We start from the raw sequence: 13733 nt of genomic DNA on the forward strand, positions 1-13733 counted from the left end.
AAAACTTAATCTGCTGAGAGAAAAACATTTTTATTTGGGATACATGGAAAGTTTCATAGAGGAATTAATAATGATGAATACAATAGTTTATATAGTTTTATAAACTATTATGTAAGTTGTAGTTTTTAACAAGGCAGCATGGTTAGTCAATAGAAATTGGGCCTTTGGAGTAAGGAAGACCTGGGTTGAACCCAGTTTCTGACACATAGTCTATGGTGTCCTCAAACTTTTTAAATAGGGGGCCAGTTCACCATCCCTCAGATTTTTGGAGGGCCGGACTATAGAAAAACAAAAACTTTGTTTTGTGGGCCTTTAAATAAAGAAACTTCATAGCCCTGGGTGAGGGGGATAATCGTCCTCAGCTGCCACTTCTGGCCCGCAGGCCATATTTTGAGGACCCTTGGATGGGGTAACTGTAGGCAAGTCATTTAACTTTTCTGTATTCCAAGTCTTAAGATTATAGTTTGTCAATTGGTTGCTGATCTACATCAGTAAAGGAATTTTTCATACTTGAAATATCCATATGAAATCATAGATAAAGTACTTTCAAAGACTCTTATGTAAGTAGATTATCCCAGTAAAGCCTTAAAACAGCTCAGTGTAATATATATCATAGAGAGTTTTTGTGCCTATTTCATAGATGAAGAAACTAGAGTAAAAGGGATAAATGATTTGCCCATGATTACATAATTAGTAAATGTCATAAATTAATTTGAAACTCTGGTCTCTCCTGTCTCATAAGTTTTAGTTGTCTTAACATTGTAGTAATGCTGAATAACCTCTAAAATAATGGATATGGTGAGGTAAAGTATAGTAGCAAACACTGAGTTTTACATTACAAACATGTAATGACTTACCTATAGGATTTTAAATATAAAATCTTAAATGTATTTTATAATAAAACAATACTTGGATGCCTATACTCATTGCCTTTAAAAAAAGAATTAGGAAACTTAACAGTGTTAATATTTATAGTCCCCTTTACTTAAAATAGTATAATAAGTACACTAACAAATAAATATACTAGTAAAAATAAAATATAATTTCCCTGAGAAAAGGGATTGACTATTGCCTCATACAGTGCTTTATATTCGTAGACAGATCAAGTTTGTTTAATAGGTATCACCTTTATAGGTGTCAACCTTCATGCATTGGTTAAATGGACTCTCCTGCTCCATATCTCATTTGGTAGACTCAGAAGAAGCAGAGGTTGACTTACCCCACTCCCCCACTTCCCCACTGACTTTCCAATAGTCCCTTCCACTTTCATTCTTGTATCGAGGCCATTTGGATATTTATAACTTTTGAGGGCCGTAAGAAAGTATCAACTTGTAAAACTCAAGCACTTGAAATTGTGCCTAGCTTTTAACTCTTTATTGCCTGCAGATGCCTTGGCAAATGATTTCAAGGGCCGTATGTGACGGGACATTCCCCATCTCTGTCTTAATGCTAAGCTTTACCCCTTGTATACTCCTTGACAGAAACCAGAGTCTGACTTCAGTTTTTCTTTCTCATAGTTGTCCAGACTCCTTCAGCATTGCCTCTTCCATAATCAAGTAGATGTGGCTGCTCACTCATCTTGAATGAGTAGAAAATTATCTGCTACATTTTTTCTAAGAAGGTGGTGAATCTCTTCTGCTCTATTCTGATCTCTAGACCTCTGGCAATAACATATGACCTGTCAATAAGAGCCCATGAGGAAGGGGAAAGAGTCTCTTCTGCTAACTTGAGACCCAGATACAAGGCCTTTCTGTATTCTTTACAGCTTAAATAAAATTATTTATTTGATGATTGCTTTTAATAAGGTAAAGATGCTAGGTTCCCTTGAAAGAATGCCAGATAGTACAATTACCTGCTTCCACTTGGGTGGTGGTGTCAGAAAACTGGATCATCTACTGTAGCAACCTTCACATTATAAGAAATTCTCTGATACAAAGATTGCATTAAGTATAATAATATTTAAATAATATTATAAGCATATATCACATATATCACAAAGCATATAAAATGCTATGTTTTCTACTGCATATCATATCTTCAGTAAGAACATATCTTTAGATGTTATCTATTCATTTCAACAGATATATATGTATTGTTAAATATAAATTACTGTGTTAGACTAAGAGACAATTTCAGTGAAATTATCTTTTTGTTAATGTATTTTTAAATATTTTTTAAAATTGACTACGTAGATATATAACACTCTTTGAGACCGTTTCCTACTTTTAAAAAAAATGTGGTTTGAGAGCTGGTTTGAATCAGGAAGGTGTAAGTTCTAGTCTAGCTTCCCATACAAATTGGCTGTGTAACTTAAGCAAATTATTTAACATTTCAATACTTCAAGCTACTTTCTAATATTGAAAGTCATAAAACAGTTGTCTATCTGCACTGGAAGAGGAAGTTTTTCCATATAGGAGTTCCCATGTCAGGAGAGTAGTAACAAGAACAACAATAGTATATTGGAATTCTTCAGGCAAGTTACACATGTTATGAGATATAAAGAATCCTGAAATCAAAGTTGAGTGGGAAGATATAAACCTATAAAACAATCAACACTTGATGCAATATCATTCAATGCATTTTTCTAACTGGAGAATGTACCTTAACAGAAGCTATCTATCTTAACAAAAATCCCATAGTATTAATGAAACATGAAACCCATTACCTTGAAGTAGGTATAGAGAGATGAATATTTCTTTACCAAAAAGAAGAGGATAAATATCCATTTTTAGTGTTCAAGATAAATAGGTCTTAGGTTTGGAACTTGTGTATATCATGGCATAAAGTTTGGTAAAATATACATTGGATTTGTTGAATCTAATGAAAAATGTCTTATCCCAGGATGGAATTTATGAAATTGCTAAAATCTAAGAATGGAATCAAAAGGTCTTTCATGGGCAATATCCACATGAACTCAGACAATATGTTGACAAAAGAAGCATTGAGCAAATGGCTGAATCATGTGGATTTGTTTGTGCAAATAGAAGGAATTAGTATGACAAATAAGTACCAGGTCATTGCCACCATAAATTATAAAAGGGTTATTATCAGTGAAATTTATACATTAAAATAGTGGAAACTTTTCTGCAAATTGTAAAAATAATTTTTATTTTTAATACCTTTATTTTAATACCTAGCATGACATTAACTGGTGGTTAAAATTAAGATCTTATTGTCATATGTGAACATTCATGACAGATTCTCCTGCTACAAATTCAAGCTGGAGAATTCAACCTGTAAACTGTTTTAAACATGGCCATTCTCATTGTCTAAATCAATTAGTCAAAATAACCTGGACATAATATTGATTCATGAAAATTTAAGAGCAATGATTTTTAGTTAATGTTGCCATTCCAATAACTTAAAAATTTTCAAGCTACTTGAAATGAAAAACTTTCAAAATCTAGAGATCCACCAGAGATATTGAAGTCATGTGGGAACAGACTGAAGTGTATATATCATCCTTGTTGTTCTGTCATCAACTGGAGCTATACCAAGAATGCTTTCAGTGTGAGTCACCAGTGAAGATGCTTACATAATAATACTTTTATTTAATTGAGTTAATGTAATCACTTGTGCATATAATGCTAAAATATAAGAATAATATCAGAGTACTGGCATGTCTCCAGACCATGGATGTATGTGAAACTTGTCAAAATGATGAGAATAGCAATGACATTTACAAAGGTTTATGAAATGATTTCTTTACAAACCTATGAAGTAAGTAGTACAGAAACCTCATGAAAGGCTATGACTTATCCATAGTGTCATAATAAGCATCAGGAGCAAAATTTAAACTCAAGTTTTCTAAATCCCAAGACCGTCAGTTTTCCTGCATTGCCTTTCATTGTAGATGCTTAATAAATATTTGTGGAATTGAATTCTTCAATTTAGATTTAAGTGGTATTTAAAAAGATGACAGTATATCTCTCTACAATTCATTAAATTTTGAACTGGAAAAGACCCAAGAAATTGTCCACATTTTACAAATGAGGAAACAAACAGAAGGGATGAAATTATAAGACTCTCCTAATGTCCCAGCAGGTAGTAATAAGTAGCAGAACCAAAATTTGAACTCTTGTATTATCTGACTCCTAGCTTCATTTCTTTTCCTATCACCCGTGTTGTTGTCCAAGTATGTGCACTTATTTTCCAAAGATTCACTTATTTTTAGTAAGGAGTTAAAGCTAGGACACTCAGCCTATAGAGTTAGCAGTCATTCACCTAGCTTCTTTCATCTTTTCACATTGTCTTCTCCCAATTCTCCCAGTAATTTTTAATAGGTACCATTTCCATTCCCTCCTTCAGGAATTGTTCAGTAATCAGGATCACATAATTAAAATGTGAAAAAACTAGGATATAAACCCTAGTCTTCTGACTTCTGTTCAATACTTTTAACCCCAAACTGACTTTCCTGTGTCAAAGTGAATTCATTATCATGTAAGGGGAAAGCCCAGATATAATATTAAGCATTATTAAATTCTTCTGGAAAGATGATGTCGAGAGAGAAATGGGATAGATGAAGTAGATAATTAAATTCAAGTTTGTTGTATTTATCTGTTACTTTTTATTTTGAATGTTATCCCCAATTATTTGTAAAAAACAGTTAACATTCATTTTAAAAAATTGGGGTTCCAAATTCTTTCTCTCCCAGTTGCAAAAGATATTTCTATATTAGGTTGTGAAAGAAAATACAGAACTCCCCTAAAAGAACAATAAAAACCCAATTGAAAAATAGTATGCTTCAAACTACATTCAGATTCCATTATATCTCTCTTTGAGGGTGGATAGTGTTTTTCATCATGAGTCCTTTGGAATCGTCTGGGATCATTATATTGCTGAGCATAATTGAGTCATTCACAATTGATTATATTATTACTATGTACAAATTTCTTCTGGTTCTGTTTACTTTACTTTTAATTTGTTCACATAAATCTCCAGGTTTTTCGAAAATCCTGCTCATCATTTTTAGTATTCTATCACAATCATATATCACAACTGTTCAACCATTCTCCAATTGATGGATATCCCCTCTCCCCATTCTTTGCCACCACTAAAAGAATTGATATATATATATTTTCGTGGCATAGTTCCAAATTGCTTTTCAGAATGGTTGGATCAGTTCACAACTTTACCAATGGTTCATTAGTGTCCTAACCCATATTCTCTTCAACACTTATCATTTTCTTTTTCTGTCATATTAGCCAATATGATGGTTTAATTTCCATTTCTCTAATCAATAGTGACTTGAAGCAGTTTTTTCATATAATTGTAGATAGCTTTGATTTCTTCTGAAAACTTATTGTTCACATTCTTTGACCATTGATCAGTTGAAGAATGAAATGTCTTTACTTTTTAGAACATATATCTGTTCCTAGTTTCATTTTACCACGTAAAGCATTATCAACTGGCATATGTAGTCATGAAAAATAGAATCTTGATACTAATTTCACAGATATTCCCCAACACTTATTTTAACTTCTCAAAAGGTTTTTGCTATAGAATTTAGTTGTGCAGCAAAGATTTTAGATTTTTGTTTTATGTGTTCTCTGTTACTAATGAAATAGGGAAAAACAGAGAACTTATTGTCCAGAAAGTCAACCTTACAACAATGAAGGTTGCCCCTATTATGGACATTTTGAATTGAGTTTTACTTAGTGTTCTTGGATAAGTTAGGTTATTTCTGATTGTGTTTTGAACTATAGCATTAATAATAGCACCTACTTAAGGGCTTCTAATTTTGAGGGATATTTGTAGAACCCTTGGCCTTCAAACCAGTGCTTCAGAAGAATAGTTTTTTTAGTTTCAGTTGTATATGTTCCTTCAGCATTGAAAACTGTCATTGTGCTATGAACAGAAAATTTGAAGCACTCACTTTCATAAGCAAGTTAAATGTGCTGTCATCTAACATAATATTCAAAATTCAGATGACTGAATTTGTCTTTTAAAATGAGAACTCTATGATTATGTGGAATAGTTTTTTATATTAAGCTCCTTAAATGGAAAAATTAAACTTGTTAATTTATTTTTTTAATAGTTTGTGCCTTTGAGAATTGCTTTCTTCACATTTCACAAGAAAATGTCTATAAAGTAGTTCCTGTATATGTAGCAACCCTATGACAAATGTGTTATTTAAAACTAATGCTTACACAAACAAAACCTACACAAACAAGATTAAAAGGAAAGTTCAAAGCTATGAAAAAAGTTTTTACAGCCAATATTTCTGATAAAGGTCTCATTTCTAAAATATATAAAGAACTGTTGTTATAAGAATATAAGTCATTCCCCAATTAATGGTCAAAGAATATGAATAGACAGTTTTAGATGATGAAATTAAAGCCATCTGTAGTCATGTAAAAAAAAATGCTCTAAATCACTATTGATAAGAGAAATGCAAATTAAAACAATTCTGAGGTACTAGCTCCCATTTGTCAGATTGGCTAAGGTAACGGGAAAAGATAATGATAAATGTTGAAGGGGATACAGGAAAACTGGGACACTAATGCGTTGTTGATAGGATTTTGAAATGATTCAACCATTCTGGAAAGCAATTTGGAACTGTGCCCAAGTGCCACTCCTGGGTCTGTATCCCAAAGAAATCATAAAGGAGGGAAAAGGACACACATGTGCAAAAATGTTTGTTGTAGTACTTTTTATGGTGTCAGAGAATTGGAAAATGAGTGAATCAATGAGGGAATGACTGAATAAGTTATGGAACGGAACGGTATGAAAAGTAATGGAATATTATTGTCCTATAAAAAATGAACAGCAAGCTAATTTTAGAAAAGCCTGGTAAGTTTTACAAGAACTATTATTGAATGAAACAATCAGAACTAAGAATATATTGTACACAGTTACATCAAGATTGTGTGATAATCAATTATGAAACGTTTAGTTCTAAGCAGTTGAGTGAGGCAATCCCAATAAACTTTGGATAGAAAATGCCATCTGCATGCATCCAAAAAGAAAACTATGGAAATTGAATGTAAACCAACACATGTTACATTCATTTTTTTTCCCTCATGGAAAAAGGTTTTTTTTCCCTTTTGTTCTGATTTTTCTCTCCTAACATGCTTCAAAAAGAAAAAGTATTTTTTTAAAAATGCAATGTGCTTATATAACCAGAAAGAAAAAAATAAAACATTTAAAATTAATGCTTAGATGTTGTGGAGCTCCCCCCCTTCAGAGTTGTTGGTTTTTCCTTGCACCAGTCTGGTAATTTTATTCAAATTCTTTGAAGGGACCAATTATAAAATTAATGGTTTTCCTCTAATTTGGCCGTAAAAGCAATGGATTCACTTAGATGAAACATTTCTAGAACAGGAAGAAGAAATATTGAGCTTGTTTTTGTTTTATTTTTTTTCCTAATTATATCTTGTGCAAGGTTAAAAATATACACTCCAAGGCCATTGTAGGGAAAGAAAATACTCTTTACTCCAGAATTCTCTGATGGATCTTGGATTTTGGGGGCAGTTGGGAGAGAAGATTCACTCTAATGATACAGATCAGAGGCTAACCATACCTGCCTTGTATGTGGCCTTCCATAAATTCTTTGCAAGGAGTTTTCCTCCAGATCTCTATGCATTTTGTAGATATCAATAATTTGATCATAATTCTTACTACCTAGCTAGTCCGTCTGTTTCTTTTAGTTACATTTTTCTCCCATAGCATCCTGTATACCATTTTTACTTGGTCTTTTTTATTATATGTTATAACTGACTCATATTATTTCTCAAAGAATACCATAAAATATTCTGATCATACAAACAACAGTAGGAATGGCACATTTCTTATATATTATTCATCATCATATTCATACATCATGGGTCATTCTTTGTGATTGATATGTTCCATTTCTTTGAGTGTGGTTTCCAAAGGTACCCTACAGTTTCAAATACAAAGAGGGTTGTTAGTTTTAATTTTTTTCCCTATTTATGAATGACTAATCATTAACATCAAAATCTAGAGACATTATTTTCTGACTAAAGCAAGACATTTCATTCACTTAAATGCCTGTGGTTTTATTGTGATTTTTAAAAATTATAATAATTGATATTACAATAACCATAAAAATTATAATTGATATTAAATGGAATTATCATTATCAGTATGTTGAAATTCTTAGGGATTTGCCTAAATTTTATTTCCTTAAGCATATATACTCATATGTTATAACTCATTTTCTGATTGTCATTTTGTGTTCTAATTAAAGGTTTAAAGAACATAATTAAGATAGAAACTACAATAACAACTTTATAGTTCTTATTTTTCTGGTAAATGTGAACATTGTTATAGGGGGTACTTAACATTTTTTTAAAAAGCAATCTTCCTAATTGATGTCAATGTTTCTTTTTTTTTAGGTTTGGAATCCTCTTTGGGGCAATTTACACCTCAAAATCAAATTCACACCTCAAAATCAAATTCACTCCTCAAAATCAAATTCACATAAAGATTTGACATTGTTAAAAGACAACAGCAGAAGAGCAATGTCATCTAATGAGCAAGAGAATCTTTTATCTTACAATGGGGAAGTCCTTATTTTTCAACTGTCACAAGGAGATTTGGCAGAAGAAGGAATTACAAAAACATCCAAATTACATGTGAAAAGAATGACATTTGATAGAAGCACAAGAGCATTTATTCAGAAGTCCACTGGTATATTTAGCTTTCATGGAGAATGCTCAAGTTTTGAAATAATCTGTTGCAGCTGTGCAGCAGATTTCAGAACAGGAATTAATCTCCCTTGTGTTTTGATAAGAAGAAACAAAAAGAAAAGTGTTTTCGTATATTTTTTATTATTACTTCATAATTCTAATAAGTTTGAACAGCGAATGAATTTTACATTAGACTATGAGATGAAGGATGACATAAAGATACTTAATGGTCCATCAATCTTATGGAGACATAACAGAACTTTCTTTTATATTTCTTCCAAAAATGACAGGATTATCAGTGCTCCAGTTAAATTTTCTTCCATCAAGTGGGCAGGAGAGTTTGAAAATCTAGGTATTATTTTATTTGGAGTAGAAGAATCTCATTCCACTAAGAGAGAAAGTAGCCAGAAGTCTTCAGAGTCAGATTATATAATTTGGGGTACTGAATTTTGTGCATATTCTATTGAAAATCAAAAAATATTAAATAGTGCATATTTTTTGCCTCATGCTTATAGCAGTGTGGTAACGTGTATATATATTTGTACAATTAAAGTAGTGAATACTATGTTAAGGATTTCATTGGTTGCTTTAACTCAAAAGAATCAACTTATTTGGTTCCAAGATGGTGTCCCTAAAAGACTATGCCAGCTTCCATTTCAGGATCCCTGTGCATTACAAGTTATGGCTTCAGGTGGCGGAGACTTACTCTTTATTGTATCATTTAGATCCAATGATGTTTGTGCTATCTGGAAAAAAAGCTTTCAGGTATAATAACTCCTTATAAAATTTTATTTATTTTGCTCATTCATACAAATAGATTTTTAAAAAAATTTATCTTTTTTTTTTTTCCACTGAGGCAATTGGGGGTAAGTGATTTGCCCAGGGTCACACCACTAGAAACTGTTAAGTGTCTGAGGTTAGATTTGAACTCAGGTCCTCTTGACTTCAGGGCTATGTCACCTAGCTGCTTCTAGTCTTAATATATTTTCAATGAACAGCTTGCCTCTTCAGAAATAAATTTGTCCTTTTTTATATGACTTTCATGCCCTTATTTAGATGCTATTTGAAAATTTATTTTACTGCCTATATTTGTTTTTTAGGTCAGAACCCTTTTTCAAAAAGGATAACTGATTGGCATTAAATTGAGGCTCATATTTCTAAGTTTTTATAAGATGGATTTTAATTTATTTTCATAATTTCATGATAATATTCATTTATAATATAATAAACATTTATTATTTATAAATTAGTAGATTTAGTAGTAAATTTAGTATTAGTAAAATTAGTCGTAAATCACATGGATTTACCTATTATAGAAATCATGTTATGGAAACAAAGTCAGTCATATTCTAGCTTAAAAATTTTCAATGGATCAGCTTACATAGTTATTTATTTATTTTGCTGTGCTCCCTGAATGTAAGACATTTATTGAAAACTAAAGAAATTGTACAACCTGTTACTTATGGTGATGGTTAATGTTAAATATTTTTCAAAAACTTTACTGGGAGCCTTTTCATTATTCTTGTTTCACTTAGAAAGTGATGGTCAATATTTGTATACCTATTTAATGGTTATCTGCACATCTTTCTATTTTTAACAAATGGCTAAAATATAATCTTTCTCCTTAGAAGTTAGTTTTAAAAAAATTTAAAAAGTTAAATAGCTGTGTAGAAATGTAGAGAAATAGAGAAGTAAAAATGGTATATTTTGGGTATTTCCTTCTGCTTTGTAGTAAAGTATGTATGTTTCCCTTATTTCAGCACACTTAATATTTAAGCATTCTTGTGTTATAGGATTAAACTATGCATTTTACAAAGCACGTCTTACTCTAGAGAATTGACACCCCCAAAACTATGTAAGATATATATACAATTTCTCCCCTGTGCCCCAGGGAAAAGAAAGGCAAAATACAGAGCACATGATGGGATCTTATCTTCTGCATCTTATCATTAAGGAACAGTTTGCCACTTTGATAGAATCCATGTGACACAATAGAAAGAGTGCTGAATTTGGAGGTACACAACATGGATTTGATTTCAATCTCTACCACTTTTGGAACCTTGAGTAAGTCAGTACTCCCTAGATCTCAGTTTCCTTATCTATAAAATGAGTATTAGAGTAGATAACATACCAAATCTCTTTTACCTCTAAATCTCATGCTCAGAGTCCACTCTTAATTTGCTACTGAAGATCATTGACTGATAAACTAGAGAGTTCCAACTATATATTTTTACTTTATCAGTATGTTTTCCTGGTGATGGTAACAAGCAAAATCTTTTACTGCTTAGAAACTAGCTTTACAACTATCTTTATGATAATCACCACTGAACCAAATTCATGACTTCTGAAGATGCTAAAAGTGTTCTCAAATGCCTTTTTAAGAGTACAAATATGTTAACTGTCTTAATTTACTTAAAAATTTGCTTAAAAAAACTTGTAAAGAATACAAAATTTATTTTATAGCAAATCATAATTAATTATGGTATATCATAACTAATCAAAATAACCTCACATTGCTTTTGGCACATAAGGTAAGTAACTTTTTTTTTTTTAACAATAAATGGTAAATATTAAATGTTTTAAGTAAGAATGTGATATTGTTTTAAAAGTGAGTTAGGCAACTAAACTTCTTTTTAGCCCATGCAGTACTACAGACGTAAATAAATAAGAATGAACTATTAAATCTACCAAGTTCCCCCTGCAAGCCTAAAGTTGTTACTTATATTTGTTTGTCCAAAGTCAGACTTAATTTTCTGTTTTTTAAGATCATATCTATCATTTTTTATTTGTTATATTTGAAGTATCAAATAAGAATCCAATGAAGTCGATTTAGTGCAGATGTCCCTAATTAATCTAATCCAAGAATATCCTCTCTACTGTCTTTGAAAGCTTCTTTTTTATTCCCCCCCAAGACAATTGGGGTTAGGTGACTTGGCTAGGGCCATACAGCCAGGAAGTGTTTAGTGTTAAGTGTCTGAGATCAGATTTGAGATCAGGTCCTCCTGATTTCAAGGCTGATACTCTATCCATTGCGCCACTTAGCTGCCCCTCAAAAGTTTCTTTTTTAAAGAATTTTCAATATGGTATCCTCACTCTCTCCTATCTCCTCAGGCAGCCTTTTTGCACAGCTCTAATAAGTAAGGATTTTGTTTTTATATAGAGCCAAAATCTTTCTCTTTGAAACATCTACCCATTATTCCTAATTTTGTTTTCTGGGACCAAGAAAAACACATATAATACTTATGTATAATCTTTATAACAGCCTTTCAAATATTTTGAAGATAGCTAATATGTCTTTCCCACTTGCCCTTGCCAAGTCTTATCTTCTCCAATCTAAAAATCCTTTATCTTTTCAACCAGTTCTCATGTGACCTTACCATCCTGGTTTCCTTTGAGTGAACTCTAGTTTGTTAATGTTTATCATAAAAAAGTGTGTTTCAGAAGCAAAAAAAAAAACTATGCCATATTGATCAAATATCATGTGATTAATATGGAATTATCACCTCCCTCATTGTGGACACCATGCCTCTATCAACACACTTTAAGGCCCTCATGGCTTTGAGTGCTATTAATGGTCTCTAGCCATTGTTTCTTTTATATAATATCACTGAATTCCCCTTTCAGGTTGCATCCAAGTGGCAAAAAGTTAAATCAGTCCTGGTAGATGATTTTATTGGCACTGGAACTGAACAATCGTTGCTAGTTTTTAAAGATACATTCAATACAAATTGTCTGACTTCATTCAAGATAACAGATCTTAGTGATGTGAACTATTCAGTAAGTAAAGTTTTTAAACTTTTATATTCATGTTCTTTCTAAAAGTGTTAATAGTTTAATAGTAAGGGGAGAAGCTTAAATTTGTTAAAAATATGTTTAAAGTAGATATTACTTGATGTCCTCTGCTGACTCTTATTGTGATACATTATAAAAATAATCTTAAGTGAAATAAGAGAACTATTGTGGACTAGCAATAGTATCTTAGTGTACTGATGCAATTATATAGATATTGGTCTCTCTTTGACTTAGAAACAATTGATTAGATGCAGAAAAAGCATTTGATAAAATCCACCATCCATTTCTATTAAAAAAACACTTGAGAGTATAGGAATAAATGGACTTTTCCTTAAAATAATCAGTAGCTTCTATTTAAAACCATCAGTAAGCATCATATGTAATGAGGACAAACTGCAACCATTCCCAATAAGATCAGAAATGAAACAAGGTTGCCCACTATCACCATTACTATTCAATATTGTAATAGAAACAATTGATAACATTTTGATACCTTATTGATACTTGGAGTAATTATCATAAAGGCTCATAGATATATACATTGTTACTAACATTCATTATAATGCTTGTTTTCTGGGGACCGGCAGATGGGCAAGAAATTGTAAGATTAAGCTTCAAATTCTATTTGTTTAATCTGTATACTGTATAATCTGTATAATAACATCTAAGATTTTTTTCATTGTTTCCTCATCCATAAAATGGATATAATAATATTTGGAGTACATAATATTTGGAGTACTGATTTCACAAAGTTATGAAAATCAAGTCAGTTGAGCCATATAAAACTCTTTTGTACCAACAAATTACTTTATATGTATTAATGTAGTTTTTATGGTTTCACTCTATCTTTTTTTTTAGAATGATACTTTTGATCCCATGGAGAATAATTTAGTTGAAGACAACCTGCAAGAAAATTATGCTCTTACAATCCAGGCTTTGGAAAGAAGATTGCAAGTTAGTCTATAAGCTTCCTTTTTTTGTGTTCCTATATAAATATATATATACACACACACACACATACACATATATATTCCCTTATATATATCCTCATATATGTTTATATATCCATATATATATATATGTATGTATGTATGTATATAAAATCTGTTCCCTAGTGTAAATGGAAATATTGGCAAGGGCAAGGGAGGGTGGGGGGAAGATGACAGGGGATTTTGTAGTGGAAAGGAACTCCCAGTATGGAAAGCACCCCTACTGGTAAGATCATTCTTTTTCAGCTTCTCAGTGACTGAGAGTCTTAGAGAATTGTCTAGATCATTGACAATATTG

The 13733-nt window shown here is 31.5% G+C and overlaps 1 protein-coding gene across 2 annotated transcripts in view; it reads left to right on the forward strand.

The window, feature by feature from the left end:
* Positions 1 to 13733, forward strand: part of FANCB (FA complementation group B) — a 34034-nt gene that overhangs the window by 1340 nt on the left and 18961 nt on the right. For both annotated transcript variants that reach the window (XM_051984489.1, XM_051984490.1), the window contains exons 2-4: positions 8361 to 9419; positions 12279 to 12431; positions 13305 to 13400. In XM_051984489.1, the coding sequence (XP_051840449.1) occupies positions 8487 to 9419; positions 12279 to 12431; positions 13305 to 13400 (1182 nt within the window). In that variant the 5' untranslated portion in view covers positions 8361 to 8486. The remainder of the gene's footprint in view (positions 1 to 8360; positions 9420 to 12278; positions 12432 to 13304; positions 13401 to 13733) is intronic.

This window comes from Antechinus flavipes, chromosome 3 (genome assembly GCF_016432865.1).
Source record: "Antechinus flavipes isolate AdamAnt ecotype Samford, QLD, Australia chromosome 3, AdamAnt_v2, whole genome shotgun sequence".
Classification (NCBI taxonomy): domain Eukaryota; kingdom Metazoa; phylum Chordata; class Mammalia; order Dasyuromorphia; family Dasyuridae; genus Antechinus; species Antechinus flavipes.